We start from the raw sequence: 18906 nt of genomic DNA, 5'->3' as shown, positions 1-18906 counted from the left end.
GAAGATCTGACTGCCAAGTCACTGGCTGGGTAGCCTTAGGCAAGTCCCTTTATCTCTCAGTACCTCAGGTAACTCTTGAAGGCTGTTCCCTCACTTGGAATTCTAAAATACATAACACATCTTAAATATGAGAATCCATGAAAACCTATACAGCTAGGGGGTGTCTAAGGTTATATTTGAAATCAGGTCGGGGCAGCTAGGTGGCGCAGTGGATAGAGCACCAGCCCTGGAGTCAGGAGGACCTGAGTTCAAATCCGGCCTGAGACACTTGACACTTACTAGCTGTGTGACCTTGGGCAAGTCATTTAACCCCAACTGCCTCACCAAGAAAAACAAAAAGAAAGAAATTGAAATCTGACCCCGGGCCCAGCACTCATCCACTGAGCTATGTGATTGTTTGTTTTTGGTTTTTTTAAAGAATAATACAAAGCATCAAAAACAGTGTTTGGCACAAAGTAGATACTAAATAAATGTTCTTTGCCTCTGATAGTGACTTGCTTAACTAAAAATTGCTAAAATATTTCATAGCACAATTCCATGATTTTGGCAAAATTTCTAAGTTTCATCTTGAAGAGACAAAGCAAGCACATATTTTTCTGATACCACATGAAAAAAAAAGTATTCATATGTAGCAATATAAGTTCAAATAACTACTCACTTTTCTTTCTGTCCAAAGTTATGTCCCTAAAATAGTGGTAACACATTCACTGAGAATTAATAAATATCTATTATAACTCCAAAGTACAATGTAATCTTTAAGAGTCTTTATTTTAACAATAAATAATTTTTTAAATAAAAACATCACAAACAAAATGAAACCTGTAAGCACACCACACCATTTGCCCATAATACTTTCTTTTATTCTGGCACTAAAAATTTCAATGGAAACTCTGCAATGAATGCAGGGAGCTACAGTCTGAAAAATACAAAATTGTATTTGTCCACAAGAGGGCAAAGGGGATCTCTTCTCAAATGGAAAATGCCACTTATTCAAATACTAATATTACAACTGATGCTAAGTGGTTTCTCTCTCAACATAAAGAGCTAGATAAGATGGATATTAAGTTACATGAATCACTTTAATAATATTAGTATGGAAAGTCAATATGATGTAAGAGGAAGATGCAAAAATAGACTGTCACTCATTACTTATTATACAGTTAATAAAACTCAAATGATTGAAAAATGAAGGTAATAGGAATGTCTATGTCGGGAAAATGCTTGATTTTTTTAACTGCTTTAAGAGAACATTAAGAAAATAGATATATATTAACTAATAGACAGTTAATGACCCATTTTCAGATGCAAACACCCTAATCATGACTAACTCTACCCAGTTTAATTAATTTCATATTCCCTACCCTACTCAACTAAGATATATAAAGAAGAAATTTATGGGAAAATTGGCCACTCTAGTTTAACGAGATCAAAGATATAGCAGTACCTTTCTTCTAGTCTTTAACTAAAAGGAATTAAAAGGTAGCCAAATTAGAGTTCAATTGTATTTGGATCAGGGTGTTTGAAGTTTGTTACTCTATTTTCATATAAAAAATTGTGTGGGTATATATGGAAGGGGGAAGAAAAGGGGAACACTGACCTAAAGGTTCCCAATAAGCTGATTTACCTGACCAGTCAATCATAAAGCTAAGCCTAAGGTTGATCACTGACCAGCAACAGACTGGCACTATATTTTTTCTTCCCAGAAAAGAGGAATGTGCTTTAATATCAATCAGCAGTCCCTTCCCTTCCCCTCTCATCTACATGGCTCAGAAACTTCCCCACCAATAAAGCCAGGCCCAAGTCCCTCATCATCTCTAATTGCAGGCTGTTGGCCAAATAATCTTCAAGTTTTAGGGGTATTATAAATAATTCTTCCCCATAAAAAGGTTAGAGACTTGTGTTTTAACCCATTCTCTACATTCAGTCAACAAGCATTTATTAAGTCTTTATTATAAGTGAAGCACTAGGGGCAGCTAGGTGGCACAGTGGATAGAGCACCAGTCCTGCAGTCAGGAGGACCTGAGTTCAAATCCGGCCTCAGACACTTGACATTTACTAGCTGTGTGACCTTGGGCAAGTCACTTAACCCTAACTGCCTCACCAAAAAAAAAAAAAAAAAAGCACTGTGCTAAGCAATGGGAATACAAAGAAAAACATAAAACAGTCCCTACACTCAAGAAGCCCACATTTTAATGGGGAAGATGATATACAAATATCTAAGTATATAGAAGATATAGTCAGAATATGAAGATAATTTGAGGGAGGAATTAGCAGCTCAGAGGTGAGGGGGTAGGGTGATAAAGACTAAGTAAGGACTCCTGCATAAGATGGAATTTGAAATGGTCCTGAAAAAAGGGAAACTGAGATGAAAAGGTGAGGGGGCAAAGCATTTCAGGCATGGGGATCAATTAGTGCAAAGGCATGAAAATATAGCATCATGTCCAAGGAACTGGTACAAGACTGGGAAGGAGGGGTCAGGTTTTAAAGAGCTTTAAATGTTAAACAAAAAACTTTATATTTGATACTAGAAGTAACAGGGAGCTATTTCAGTTCCCTGATGAAGGGTGCTCTCTCCACATGGTGAAACCTGTGATTTAGGGAAATAACCTTGGCCATAATTGGAGTATGCACTGGAATGGAGAGAGACTTGAGACAGAGACCAATAATGTAATTGCAGTAGTACAGGTAAGAGGTGATGGGGACCTGAATGAGGGCTATAGGTTATATGAATAGGAAGAAAGAAATGCATGAGAGACATTGTAGAAGTAGAAGTGATTAGAGCTGGCAATGGATTTGAAATGTGGGTACGTGGGGTGAAATGAGAGTTTAGAGTCAAGGATTATACCAGGGTTGTGGGGCTGCATGACGGGAAGATGGTGATGCCCTCAACAGTGACAGGGAAATCTGGAAGAGCAAAAAGTTTCGGAGTAAAGCTAAAGAGTTCTTCTCTGGACATGCTGAGTTTGAGATGCCTATATATCCAGTTCAAGACAATCAAAAAGCAGTGGGAGATGTGTGACTGTAGCTCAGCACTGATAGACAGATCTTGGATTCATCTGCATAGAGATGATAACCAAATACAGGGGAATTGATGAGTGAGTAAGTATAAAGTGAAAAGAGAACAGAGCCTTTGAGGACATCCACAGTGACAAATCATGGCATGGAAAGGAAAATGTATATACACTTAATCCTTTCCTAGTCCTAAGACATTTCTAATGCCATACTTACATACTCCACTCCTCTATTCCATCCTGTTTCTCTCTGCCTGCTTTAACATCCTGCCAAGATGAATTTCCTCCATGAAAATTTTTCAGACCATCCTCATTACCAGAGGCAGACTATTATTCTATAAGAGTTGTCCAAAAAGAGTGAGCTGTCAGGCATTGAAGATACTCAAGCCAGGGATACTTTTCAGAGATGTTTCAAATTTGGCTGAAGATTAAATTAGATGATATCTGAGGTCCTTTCCAATTCAAAGTCTCTATGATTCTACCTCACAAGATTGTTGTGAGGATGGAAAGAGATAATGTAGGTAGATGTACTTTGCAAACTATTAAGTATCACAGAAATTTAGAATGATAATAATACTATGTTAAGCACTGTGGGGAGAAACAAAGGAAGAAGGCCTATTCCTCCCTTCATGAATCTTACTCTATAATTATAGAGAGAAACAAGAATAGGTTGGCATATAGACATACATATAAATACAAGTGATAAATATGCACAAAGGTAGACCTATTTACCTTGAGCAGGTAGAGCAGGTGTCATTATTTTCATTTTAAAGATATGAAGCAAGGCTAAGGGAATTTAAGAAACTTCACAAAGATTATGCAGTTAGAATATGCAGGAGTCAAGGTAAGAAGACTGCTTTCTTTACTCCAAGCAATCTTTATTACCAGTTATTGTAAACTTAAAATAATAATTGACAGTTATATTCCACATTAAAATTTGTGAAGCTCTTTACATACATAATCTTATTTGAGTCTCATAACAATCATACTGTAGGTATCATCTCATTTTACAGATGAAAACACTAAGGCTCAGCAATTAAGTCACTTTCCCATGTTCACAAAGTTATTATATATCAGAGGCAGAATATAACCCCAGGTTTTCCTAACTTCAAGTCCAGATTGCTTTATATTAGTGCTTAAAAAACTATTTGCTCCCATTTCTGTTAAAACTCATTTTTTGGAAATAGCAATCAATATGCTAGCACTGCTCCGGGGTTCTGCTCTCTCCTTCACTGTTCTTTAAATTCCCTTAACATTGGGATAAAGATGTGACTTCCTAGGGTCTCTTTAAATACCAATAGGGTAGAGGGGTTTGGTGGAGATTTCTTCCTCTTGAGTTCTTCCATGAAATTAGTAAGACGCTAGCCAAATCATACCTCTCAGTTCCTCAGGCAATTCTAAGTTGTATGGGAGTCTCTAAGACTCTAAGGTGCAAAACAATTTCCTGGGTGCTCCCTACACAAGTGAAATCATAGGTAGAGATGGGGGATTAAAGAAAGGTCTATGTAACAAGTTCTCCACAAACAATTTATTGTATAAATACCTGAGGATTTTCCAGTATCCTTTTTACTCCTTTAATTAAGTTTGCAAGGTACTTTGCACGTTCTGGACTGCTAAATAAGGATCTTCTTACAGAAGCAAACTGAACTAAACAAGAAAGTGCCTATAAAAGAAACCAAGAATATCTTGAATCATTAAAACAACAACAACTATAACCACATATCATGATGTTTAAGTCTTCATTACATTATATAGAATATTATTCTATATGTTTAAGTCTTCATTACATTATATAGAATATTATTTTATTCTTCTTATTGATAATCACTATAACCAAACAATCATAAAGTATAATTTGTAAGTCCCAATCAGAAAGAAAAATTGCAATGTCATACTGAAGACTAGAGGAAATGGAGGGGAAATCTTCATCAGCTTTGTTTAAAAAAAATAAAGACCAAGACACCTATATAAATAATGTACAGACACATCTGCAAAAAACTGACTTTTTTTAGGCTAAAGGCTGAAAAATCACTGAACTACTTCCTCTCAGTAAAGGTTTCTATTGTATAAGTAGCTCTTCAATTTCAAATCTCTCAAAGCCATTTTTGATGAAATACGTGAAGGAGTAAATTCAGCATATCAAATCACAGAATCAACCAAAGAACATAATCATCACAAACAGTAATTAACAATGCAAAGAATACTGTACAAATACCAGAAGTAAATAGGGTTGAAAGGGCTTAGTTAAAGACTAATTGTAATGAATTACTAAATCTATTCACTCAGCGGCCCACTCTGGCTCTTGAGGGGTTCAGTGAACTTACCCTCACAGTTAAAACAAGCAATGAAAGAACACCAACCAAGCTTAGAGATAAGAGGCTTAATCATTCAAAGTGAGTGTTAAGATCTTAGGAGACAGGTAGTTATGATATTATTTTAAACCCTCCATACACATAATGCAAGTTATTGTTCACTTCTTGGTTTTCAGTGCCTTGTATTTGATCTCTCATAAGCATCACAAATAAATGCATATACTATGCACTGAATCATTCTAATTATATTCCAACTATTTCACCCTTTTGAGAACGCATTTAAAAGAAATTAATAATTATTATTTATTTCCAGGAAAAAATTATATGATATCTATTCCTAGAATACCAAAGAGCTAAACAAACTTAAGAAGAAGGAAGCTAGGAAGCACAACTAGACACCTATTCTGTAGAAAGGACCATTTTCCACATACCAAAGGACTCTGCACCTATCTGTCTGTTTGCCGATCTGTCCATTTCTTTTAATTGGTATTTCTAACTAGTACACTGCAAGAAAAGCAAAGTCCAAAAGTCTCATTCACTCATTTTAATTCTTTATGAGGATTAACTGTATTTTTAAAATAACCATGTTGAGTTTCCACTGTGAAAAAATGAAGTTTCCATAATTGTTATATTTGTTAAATATCTCCAAGTTAATAATAGGTGGTTGTACAAAAAAATTAAATGTGGAGGAGAGCCTCCCTATTAGCAACTGGTCTTTTCCATGTGCCTGATCTCCAAAAGAATCAATTATCTCTATGTACAAGCTGGGGGATTGGTTCTTGCCTTCCTAAGGTGAAGTAAAAGGGTTAGTAAAATATCACTATTTTAAAAATGTTTTTATTTTTACTGAGGATCATATTGTTGCCAGATCATCTTGCCACGATTCCCACTATCTTGTTGCCAAGTCTCTTTATCTGGGTTCTTGATCCCTGTTTCCTAACTATCTGTACTTCAGAGACAGTGTTGGGCTCTGACCTTTGTGACCTAGTTATGACCTTCAGCATTCTCACTCCAAATTATTCATAATTCCTGCATCTCTGTACCACTGGTTTACAATGCTATAACTAACTCTAAAGCACATGGATATATCAATATGTTTGAATTTTTACAAATACATTTTAATTTGTCACATTTTTCATTTCACAGTAGGAAACTTTGGTCCTAATATCACTAATCAAAGCATAAGATGTTACTTCAATAAATGATTAGCCTTGACAATAAAAGCAGAAATATATAGAACAATTCATCAAACTGTCCACTGTAAAGTTGCTATCTGTACGGTGTTCCAGTTTTCATCTTTAAGGTTCTTTAAAGTTCAGCTATTATGGCATTTTATTCTCAGAATGATAATTAAATATACAGTGACTGCACGAAGAGTTTCAGTCTTAGAACAGTTTTCTCAATAAACAAGGGAAAAACTACAGTTCTCTAACTGAATATACATATATATCATATGCATATTTATCACATAAATATATCTTGATATTCAACTCTTTACGTACATAACTTCTATACATTGCTATTTGTGTAGCACATGTTTTAAATTCAACTCAACAAATGTCTATATTTTTCAGAGACCAATACTCTCCATGAGACATTATAGGAACACCTTGATTACTTATAAATGATCAAATAACCTTAGGAGGGAAATTGGATGGGAAGAACAAATTTTTAAAAAGAAGCACTTTCACTGGAAATCAGTTAAATGATCAATTTAAATATGCTTCAGGAGCTTAAGAGCTACTTGTCAGTAGGATACCTTAATAAAGATGAAAAAATCAAATAAATATACACAGAAGAGTACTTTTTTAAAAAAAGATACCATTCTTTCATTTTAAAATAAAATTAATAATTAAATTTTACTTACTAATTGAGACAGTAGAGGTGGAAGGGCATGATACAAGTCAAAGAAAAGATCCAAAGTTTCTGACTCCAGGAAAACTGGAAAAAAAAAATTCTTTAAACCCCACTACTTTCAATTCATCAAGAGCTTGTCTTCCAAGGAGCTTAAATTATTGATTAAATATCACCATAAAAATAATTGTAGCACAGTGCTTGGCAAAAAGAAAGTGCATCATAATTATTTTTCATTCATTCAATTGAAAACCTAGCAAGGAGAGATACTTTTATAGGTAAAGACAATTTCTAGGTCATGGTCTGGGTGTTTTGGGGGAAATATTTTTAAATGCAGAGATTGAAAATAAACTAGACAAAGTAATTTTCCTTTAATAGAACAGGTTTTCTAGTTAATTTTACTGGGAAACTCTTTAGTATTTCTACAATATCAAATGCTAGGACCTGAAGCACTGCATATTTTCCAAAACAGCTTTTTTGTTTGTTTGTTTGTTTGTTTGTTTTTTAAATAAAATACCTAGAAAACACTGTGGTTAGGATTTCAAAAAAGAATTTTAAAGTTTAGTTAAGGCAGTGGAATAGGCAGGATCCTGTTATGTTCTGTTAAAGGTATTTATGTAGTGATATTTTAGCTGAATGTGGGAAAAGGTTCACTTATGAATGTGCCAACAGAAATACAGTTAGCATTGAGTTATCACTGCTGGTTTTTTGTTTGTTTGTTTGTTTGAGCCCTTAATGTTCACCATCCCCATTTCTAGAACTCATTCTTACTTGTTCTCCAAGTTGTTGGAATCTGTACTGTGCAAAGATCATCTGCAGATTCATCTGCTGAACTGCCAATGAAGTCAAAATTAAGACAGTTGAGGACAAGTTTCAAGACCTGCATTACCAGATTTTGTTGAACTTGATCCTGAAGATTTAAAGGTTTTGCCAACACCTAAAAAAATTTCAAAATTATTGAATGTCTTTCTTAAAATAGATGAGTATTTTTTGCAAATTAACAGTATTTTAAATCTTCAATCTAAAACTTTAACTTCCTATTAAATTAATGAGTATGGTTTCTAAAGATTACATACTATTACATTTTTTCTAAAAGACAGCTTTCTAAGTACATCAGGTATAAAGGAGAAAACCATGAATGTTAAAATCACTATTCTTCAACTTCTATTGTAATATCCCGGATCTTCACTCTTTTATTTTGGCTCTTTGAGAATGATGTCTTTCACACTTGATCTCAAATTGAATTAACTTCAGTTCTGGAATACGAGAACTAGCACCCCTTGAAGCTTATAAAAAAAAGTAGCTTTGGGACAAATAAAAGGAAGTACTACTTTACACAGCAGGTTGCAAATTTATGGAACTCATTACCTTTAAGAGTACAGGCTAAAAATATAAGTTCAAAAAGAGTTCAGTTAATTTCATAAATGACAGAATCATAAAAAGAAAGAATAAAGAAGCCCATTTTGGGGAGGTTCTTAGTAGACATACTAGGTTAGGGGTCCTAATGACCACTGAGATAGTCAGATTGGCATTCCCACCACTCTTGCCAATAGAGGAGAAGAATGGGTAACAGAGTCTCTCAAGCTCATTTGTCTTCTAGGTAGAATTCAGCTTAAGGCTAAACAACTCTGGCACCTAGGGATTCATGCCAACTCCACCTGGAACTTCCAGAGAGATATTCTTTTCTTCCCCACAATATCTCTTGGCTGGGAGAAGACTGAATGGGGTAACCATTCTCCCTCTTTCTTCCAAGAGGTAATTACCAAGTCTTTGACCTCTGTTCTGCACTTCAGGACTAGGTTGAAATTAAGTGGCTTTTCCACTTTACTGTACCCTTTTTCCTTTCCCCTCTGGTAGAACTCTAAGTTCACTGAAGGAAGACACTTTAAATTTGACCTTTGTGCTGCCAATACATGACAAATTGCCTTACACATGAACATTAATGTAACTGAATTGACCCTTTAAGGGAATCCAGGATAGCTTGAAGAGGAAAGGAGAAGAAATCCTTAACCTTTAGAGGTAAATGCGGATAAAAACCATGCTCTCTCACAAAATGTCCTCTGGTGCCACTGTTAGAGATGAGTATTAGGTTGCAGTATTAGTCTAGCTCTTTGTTGACAGTTCTTATGCTATCACAGTATTGATACAAATTAAAAATCTTAAAAACAATTAAAACTAAAAAAAATTCTAAGCATGCTAACAATCAGCCTAAGACGTCTTCTTAAAAAGTTCAAATATCATAGGGCAATGCAATTATAAATTATACCAGTAAATTTTACACAATGTTGTTATTTGACCTTTGTTTTCGAAGAGGACCAATAACATTATGGGATGATGTCCTGACTTGCTCATGAATTGGATTTAAGTAAGTCAGAGTTGCACAAAGTCCTAGGTCTCATTCTCTCTTCCAGTGTCAAAAAAAGTCCAGTGGCAAGACGAAAGTCAAGACAACTGGCAATGGTCCCGGATGGTATGGATGACTTTGGCATCTTCGATGTCTGACCAAGCTCTAAGTGCTCCACAGCACCTACTTCAGCCACCTTCATGGCAGCTGAAACAAATTGTTCTCATTTACCCATTCCACTGGGCTAAGTCTTCACATGCTTGGGGTAGACATCCCCTTAACTCACTAATAGATTTGAGGCCTGTTAGTTACCCTCAACCTGGTTTAGCTCGTCTGCCAAGACAGTTTTACCAGGTTGTGAATGCTGTGCATGCCACAGCTTCTTGAAGCCACTGGAGAGAGTAAGACAATATACCTAAGAGATTTTCCCATCCTATATCACAAAAATTTAATGGACTCCACCTATTCTGGAAGCCAGGTGATATAGTTGATAGAGTGCTGGGCTGGAGTCAGGAAGACCTGATTAAGCCTGGCCTCCAACACTAACTATCTGTGTGATAGCTTGCTGCCTCACTTTCCTCACCTGCAAAATGGGGATAATAATAACACCTATTTCCCAGGATTATTTTGAGGGTAAAATGATATAATATTTGTAAAGTGCTTTGCAAATTTTTAAGTGCCATATAAATAAATATTATTGTTATTATTGCAATTATTATTAAATGAATCTTGGTTTGCCGAATAATTATTATAAGAATGCCTGACACCATTTCACTACCTTTTAGCACTAATCCAAGAGATGACTAGGGAAATCCCAAAGCAGATGAAACCTAACTCAACTACCTAGTAATTGCTATTGCAAACAAGTTTCATGTAAGAGACAGTTGCAAGTTAAATAAATTATTTATGGATTTGATTCCTAGTACCAAAGCCTATAGATAAGATGCAAATTATCAATATAGAAATCTTGGGGGGAAAGCAATGTCATCATGCTAACACAAAGATATTGTGTCAGTTGTATAGGTTAGAAATGCATAATTAGAATTTATATGGGAATTGCAAATATCCAAAATACACCAACTCTATAGTTTGTGAAAAATTGTGAAATATCTTACTTCTTTTAGGAGTGAGCATGCCAGCACTAAAATGTCCTTGAGAGATGTGTCCCTGAATGAGGTAGCTATTTTCCGGTGTTTTGCTGAAGGTCTAGAATAATCAACCTAAAGAGCCCAATACAAACAAAATTATTTAAAGAAACAAAAAAAAAATTTTTAATATGAATCCCTAAATATAAAAATGTTACTCTCAAAATTAAGTTCAAATGATCTAGCAATAATCTGACATTTATTTTAAAAGTATGATATAGAGTACAAGAAAATATACCAGAAAAATAAACTACGGAGGCAGCTAGGTGGTGCAGTAGATAGAGCACCGTCCCTGGAGTCAGGAGGAACTGAGTTCAAATCCAGCCTCAGACACTCAACACTTACTAGCTGTGTGACCCTAGGCAAGTCACTTAACCCCAATTGCCTCACCCAGTAAATAAATAAATAAATAAACTATGAGTTGCAATCTTTATTGTACAACGTCTGAAGTGGGTGACATCTCACAATGTCTAAGTCTATTAATTTACAAAATCTTCTTCTAATACAAACTGCTCAGGTTAACTGAAGAGGAAATAAAATCCTTAAATAAACCCATACTAGAAAAAGAAATTGAACAAGCCATTAATGAATTCCCTAAGAAAAGATCCCCAGGGCCAGATGGGTTTACGGGTGAATTTTACCAAACATTTAAAGAACAATTAATTCCAATATTATACAAATTATTTGGAAAAATAGGTGAAGAAGGAGTTCTACCAAATTCGTTTTATGACACAAATATGGTGGTGATACCAAAACCAGGCAAAGCAAAAACAGAGAAAGAAAATTATAGACCAATTTCCCTGATGAATATTGATGCTAAAATCTTAAATAAGATATTAGCAAAGAGATTACAGCAAGTGATCACCAGGATAATACACTATGACCAGGTGGGATTTATACCAGGAATGCAGGGGTGGTTCAACATTAGGAAAACTATTAACATAATCAACCACATCAATAAGAAAACCAATCAAAATCATATGATTATCTCAATAGATGCAGAGAAAGCTTTTGACAAAATACAACACCAATTCCTAATAAAAACACTGGAGAGTTTAGGAATAGGGGGAGCTTTCCTTAAAATAATAAACAGTATCTACCTAAAGCCATCAGCAAGTATTATATGCAATGGAGCTAAATTAGAAGCCTTCCCAATAAGATCAGGGGTGAAACAGGGATGTCCATTATCACCCCTATTATTTAATATTGTCCTAGAAATGTTAGCTTTAGCAATAAGAGAAGAGAAAGGAATTAAAGGAATTAGAAAAGGCAAGGAGGAAACAAAACTATCACTCTTTGCAGATGATATGATGGTATACGTAGAGAATCCTAGAGAATCAACTCAAAAATTACTTGAAACAATTAACAACTTTAGCAAAGTAGCAGGATATAAAATAAATCCACATAAATCATCAGCATTTCTATACATGACCAACAAAGTCCAGCAGCAAGAGATAGAAAGAGAAATTCCATTTAAAGTAACAGTAGATAATATAAAATACTTGGGAGTCTACTTGCCAAGACAAACCCAGGAACTCTATGAACACAACTACCAAACACTCTTCACACAAATCAAATCCGATCTAAAAAATTGGAAAGATATCAATTGCTCATGGATAGGCAGAGCTAATATAGTAAAAATGACAATACTGCCTAAATTAATTTACTTATTCAGTGCCATACCAATCAGACTACCTAAAAATTATTTTATAAAGCTAGAAAAAATAATAACAAAATTCATCTGGAAAAACAAAATATCAAGAATATCCAGGGAAATAATGAAAAAAAATTCACAGGAAGGTGGGTTAGCGGTACCAAACCTGGAGCTTTACTATAAAGCGGCAGTCATCAAAACTATCTGGTACTGGCTAAAAAATAGGGTGGTAGATCAATGGAATAGGCTAGGCTCAGGAAATGCAGTAGTAAATGACACTAGCAATGTAGTGTATGATAAACCCAAAGACTCCAGCTTCTGGGATAGGAACTCAGTATTTGACAAAAACTGCTGGGAAAACTGGAAGATAATATGGCAGAAATTAGGCATAGACCAACATCTTACCCCTTCTACTAAAATAAGGTCAAAATGGATACATGATTTAGACATAAGAGGTGATACCATAGGTAAATTAGGAGAGAAAGGAATAGTTTACCTATCAGATCTTTGGAAAGGAAAACAGTTTTTGACCAAACAAGAGATAGTACATTATAAAATGCAAAATGGATGATTTTGATTACATTAAATTAAAAAATTTTTGTACAAACAGAAGCAATGCATCCAAAATTAGAAGGGAAGCAGAAAGCTGGGAAACAATTTTTGAGGCCAGTACTTCTGATAAAGGCCTCATCTCTAAAATATATAGGGAACTAAATCAAATTTATAAGAACCCAAGTCATTCCCCAATTGAGAAATGGTCAAAAGATATGAACAGGCAGTTTTCTGAGGAAGAAACCAAAGCTATCTATTCGCATATGAAAAAATGCTCTAAATCTCTAATGATTAGAGAGATGCAAATTAAAACAACTCTGAGGTACCACCTGACACCTATCAGATTGGCTAAAATGACAAAAAAGGAAAATAATAAATGTTGGAGAAGCTGTGGGAAAATTGGAACACTAATGCATTGTTGGTGGAGCTGTGAACTGATCCAACCATTCTGGAGAGCAATTTGGAATTATGCCCAAAGGGCAATAAAGCTGTGCACACCCTTTGACCCAGCAATACCACTTTTGGGTCTTTTTCCCAAAGAAATCATGGAAATGGGAAAGGGACCCACATGTACAAAAATATTTATAGCTGCTCTTTACGTGGTGGCAAGGAATTGGAAGTTGAGGGGGTGCCCATCAATTGGGGAATGGCTGGACAAGTTGTGGTATATGAATACAATGGAATACTATTGTGCTGTAAGAAATGATGAGCAGGAGGAGTTCAGAGAAACCTGGAGGGTCTTGCATGAGCTGATGATGAGTGAGATGAGCAGAACTAGAAGAACATTGTACACAGTATCATCAACATTGAGTGTTGATCTACTGTGATGGACTATATTCTTCTCACCAATGCAATGGCACAGAAGAGTTCCAGGGAACTTGTGATGGAAGAGGATCTCCAAATCCAAGGAAAAAAAAAAAAAGAACTGCGGAGTATAGATGCTGAATGAACCATACTATTTCTTTTGTTTTTGATGCTGTTGTTTTTTTCTATTTTGAGGTTTTTCATCATTGCTCTGATTTTTTCTCTTATAACATGACTAACGCAGAAATATGTTTAATGTTATTATGTGTATATATATATATATATATATATATATATATATATATAAAAATATAAAAATAAACTATATCAGATTACCTGCTGTCTAGGGGAGGGGAGAAGGAGGGGAGGGAGGGAGAAAAATCTGAAATTGTAAAGCTTGTATAAACAAAAGTTGAGAACTATCTTTACATGTAACGGAAAAAAAATAAAATACTTTATTAATTAAAAACAAAAACAAAACCAAAATCCTCTTCTAACAACTTGATGGGAACAATTCACCCATTCAATCATTTACTCTTTCATTCCTTGTCTCATTAAAAGAAAGGAACCCATAAACTTCTGATGTTGTCTGAAGTACAAAGGAATTCTTTGCAATAAGAAGTACTTGTTGACTAATAGATTCTAGTTATTATTGGCATATTAAAAGTTTCAACAAAGCATCATTTTCATTGCTTTAAACGTCTTTAAACAGTCTTGAAGCTAAAGGATGGATACGTCTGCACTCTATCTAAAATGGGCAAAAGTTCATTACAGTGGAAGAATGCCATGAAAACAATTCACCAAAGATATTAAGCAGAAATGCTAGAAATAAAAGTTCACTAAAGCAAAACTTCTTAAACTGTGGATCATGACTCCATAAGGAGTCGTGTAACTAAATGTAGGGGGTCGTGAAAAATTTGGCAATAAATGTTTGATTTGTATACCTATTTCACATACCTATATGCCCAGGGTTGCATAAAAATTTCTTGAGTGAAAAGGGATCATGAGTGGAAAAAGTTTAAGAGGCCCTGCCCTAAAGGAAGAGAAGTTTCCAGTGCATGCTCCTGTCACCTTTGCATTAACTATTCCCTAAAGGAAATATTACTTCAGTATTGTGAAGGGGGGGGGGGGAAGGTTGTGTTTACAGAAACTCTAATGTGGGTTTGTCCTAAGAGGTTAAAAAATAAGCTTTTTTTCATTAAAGAAGATATATTTCTACAATTAAAAAAATCCTTTGCATTTAGCTTGGGAAAAAAAAAGAATGTCTAAGGTGAATAAATCAAAGTGGTGTGACAGGTTAAAAACAACCAAAGTACTTTTACTGTCTTAAGGACAAAATAAGCATAGTAGGTGTGATTAAAAAAGAAGTTTATACAAAATGGAGAAGAAAAATAAAATCTGAGCAATTTCTTAAGTATATTTGTAGTCTTATACAAACTGAGGAAGAAAAAGTAATTCTGAATTTAGAAATCTGAAACATAAGCAAGGTTAAAAGTTGCTGATGCAATGGACAGGGAGTCAGAAGGCTTAATTTCTAGTCCTGGTTCTACTGGGGAAGCCTTTTCTTAGATGAATTCATCTTTTCATCTATAAAACAAAGGGATTAGACATAATGATAATAATAGTATTATTGGCTAATATTGTACCACACATTGTACTAAGCACTTAAAAATATTATTTCATTTGATCCTCACAATCCTTTGAAGCAGGTGCTATTATTATTCCCCCCTTTCAGAGGAGGAAACCAAGGTAAACAGGTTATATGACTTGCTTATAATCACACAGCTAGTAACTGTCTGAAGACAAATTTGAACCTAGGACTTCCTGCCTCTGAAGCTCTATCCCCTGAGACACCTAAGCTGCTCAGTAATTACTAGAGGACTTTTAAGTTGTTTTCAAGTTTTACAGTATAGAGTGACAAACTTAGCATATGCTCAATGCTAGTTGTTAACAATGATGTTCTAAATTTGGTATGAGCAGAAAATGCCTCAAAGAAGTCACATTATTGAACATGCAAAGCTGATTCACATATTTTGCTTAATGCATCCCTTTTTGAAAGATGATGGTTTATTCATAGAAACCACTTTTACTAACAATCCATTTGCTAGAAACTGCTTTATTTGGAGAGTAAAATATATATTATAATATGGTAAAAGACTACTTTGCCTAGTGATAGCTTCACAGAAACCTAAATACCCAACCTACTATGAGAGGAAATATGACATAGTGGAAGGAGCATGATAGAGTCAGAAAACCTATATTCAAGCCTCTTCTCTACCACTCTTTGACCCCAGGTGAGTCATTTACCTTCATCAGACCTATTTCCTCATCTGGAAAATGGGAAAAATATTTTTCCTACATCCCTCATAAGTTGGTTTTGCAGAGAGTGCTTTGAAATGAACTGAATTATTGAAGTAGTATCATCATCAACAACAAAAATAACAACAGTGGGCACTAAACTGTTACCTGCCTTATGTTTCAAGGAACTATCTGATTTTGCTGTGCCAGATAAAGGAATAGAAAACAGAATCAAGAAGGCAGGTCTTTTAAAATGCTCATAGAAACAGTGCAGCAGCTGTGTGGCCCTGGGCAAGAGAGCTAGACAAGCATCAGCTTTCTGGGGGTCAATTTCCCCACCTGAAAAACAAGGTCATCTTCAGGAAAGAACTCAGTATTTGTTTTAAAACCAGAATGACCACTACCAATTTTAGCAAATCTTTGTACGAATGTGGTAAAACTTTCTAATTTCTAGGTCAGTCTAAGTAAAAAATATAGCAAAGTAATGTGGATGTGGTTCCATGTACACAGGCTGTGCAATTCACTACAAAGAGACTTCTGGACCACAGAAATGGCCCCAGGCAACATCCTATTTAGGAGTCCAATCATTCCTATGTCACGTTGCTACATTCCCTTTTGTTACAAGACTATTTTCTATGAAACCCGACTCTTGCTTTTGTTCATGGTATAACCAATACAACAGCAGAAGCAAGCAGGAGCAGGTGACTATATGCTCAGCTGCTGTGCGAAGCACTGAATCTGAAAATCCCCACTGCAGGGTGGACAACCCTGCCTGTACGTGGCACTATTCCAAGTGGCCTGTGCTTTGATCAACCCTGCTGGGTGAGCATTGTTAGGAATCAATTCAACAAAACCTTTTCCCCTTTTATTTGTAAAAGAATAAGCAACATGGTGGTTTGCTTTTCTTGAGCATTTAATTTTCTTCTTATGGTTACTGTATTACTATATACAAAGAAGATAAAAGGATGCCCATGGGGCACTGACCATGTCTAATTCTATGTTCTGGATAGTACCACATACTGTTGTTGGTGTTTTCAATAATATTGAAACAGTTTCAATCTCTAATTGAATCACTTTTAAATAAACAAAGAATGTGATGTGAATATACCTAGTTTTCTGTTCACTAAAAAATATCCTAACAAAGAATGATGGAAAACATTAGCCACAAATAAAATTAACAAAGGAATATAACTATGAGAATAACCTTTTAGTTCCCTTAAAAGTAAAAAGCTTACCAGGTTCATTTCTTGAGTCAATTCAGAAAGGATCATCACCCCTATTACATAATGGTCCACAGTACCCTTGGAAGAAAATAAATTACATATCTCAATACAGGTAGAGATGAAAAGCTGATTCACGAATGTGTAAAACCCAGTAATGTTAACAAATGAAAGTTATAACTTGGCACTACAAAACACACCTAAAAATATAGGGTTATAATCACAACAGCAGAAATTCACTCTTAGGATTTTACCAGAGACAATTAAGATCTACTCTCCCCCGAGTTCTAGTCATGTCTCCTCCAGAATCTGACTGAAGGGGACTTTGCTTCCCTGAGCCTTAGATAATATTAGTTCTGTGCAGCTCTCATAGTGTATGATTCTATTTTGACAGCATATGCATTTGTAAGGGAAAAGCTGTCATAAACAATGGCATAATGATAATCTACATATGAGCACTCTGGACCCATACCAAACTGAACTTTAAAATAAATCAGAACTGAGTTTAATGTTTTATACAAGCCTGTGAATAAGAAAAAAAATCCTTTTAGCTATGTAAATGTGTTTGGAGGCTACTAAGATAGCTATATCCAATAAATAATTAATAAATAGTTTGGTAAATGAATTTAAGTTCCTAGATCTAATTCTGAATATGATCACTTAAGCCTCTTCAGTATTATTAGCTCATGTACATTTATTTATAACATACCTATAATCAAAGCATCTAAATTTCCACATATATTAGGGTAACTACAGAGCTATCAAAAAGTACAGTTTAACTGCTTCCATAACATTTTAAATTTAATCAGCTTTCAATTTAACCATGACAACTTCCTCCAAATCAAAATTTTGATTTAAAAAATGCACATCATTAACACAAGCTACCCAAGGCAAATTCACACTAAAAGCATATATATAATAAATGTAAAATTCAATTATAGCACAAGTTTAAAATTACTAACACTGATAATATACTTTTCAACAAATTGATAGGCTTTACTAGTAATTCTGCATTGATAATATAAATTACCTTTGGGCAAAAGAAACAATGCACAATCCTGGGACTTTTTCAGCTTAAAATTAAACCTCAAATAACTGTTGAGATATCAAAGCAAATAATATCTACTACAGTAGCCAAAGAGTAAAGCACAACTTTAACTGAATCTAATCCTCTAATTGATACTTCCCAGCACAGTTCTATGTCATTCACTGAGAAGGTGGGGGCTTACTGATCATTCTGTGATAAGGCTGACAGGATGGAGCTATTGGCAAAAGAGAAGGCACTTAAGGGAGTTCTCCCAGCTGTCTTAACTACTGAAAGCTATCAGGGTGCATGTACCAGGGGCACTTCAAGCTGAGAGTTGCCTTTTAAAAAAATTGTGATTGGCAATTCAATCAGCATGCACCCCCTCAGCTGCTGAAAAATAAATTGGACAATGGGCCTTAGTTTCCTTATGTGTAAAATAAGGCAGTAAATAATATGATCTCTAGAGCAGCTTCCAGCTCTCTGAAATGTTAGCAAGAGGTAACACTTTTTACATTCTCTTTGAAAAAGGGAAATAACTTTATCTTTTAAACAACAACAAAAAAAAACCTCCACTGGTTGTTTTCGTACATCTGGGAGCAGCGTTCTGGAGCATTTTGTAATTTTAGACAAACAATGTCAATGAAAACCTATTTGGTTAGTCAAGCTATAAGTGTCAAAGCTCAGC

General features: G+C 34.9%; 1 protein-coding gene across 1 annotated transcript in view; it reads right to left on the bottom strand.

Moving 5' to 3' along the window:
- The window catches only part of RANBP17 (RAN binding protein 17), a 341266-nt gene that overhangs the window by 295580 nt on the left and 26780 nt on the right, over positions 1-18906 (bottom strand). The window contains 5 exon segments of the mRNA XM_043990154.1: positions 4555-4674; positions 7191-7264; positions 7949-8114; positions 10637-10741; positions 17210-17275. Coding sequence (XP_043846089.1) covers positions 4555-4674; positions 7191-7264; positions 7949-8114; positions 10637-10741; positions 17210-17275 — 531 coding nt within the window.

Source organism: Dromiciops gliroides, chromosome 2 (genome assembly GCF_019393635.1).
Source record: "Dromiciops gliroides isolate mDroGli1 chromosome 2, mDroGli1.pri, whole genome shotgun sequence".
Taxonomy (NCBI): domain Eukaryota; kingdom Metazoa; phylum Chordata; class Mammalia; order Microbiotheria; family Microbiotheriidae; genus Dromiciops; species Dromiciops gliroides.
Note: the sequence above shows the minus strand (reverse complement) of the source record. Positions and strands in the feature narration are given on the sequence as shown.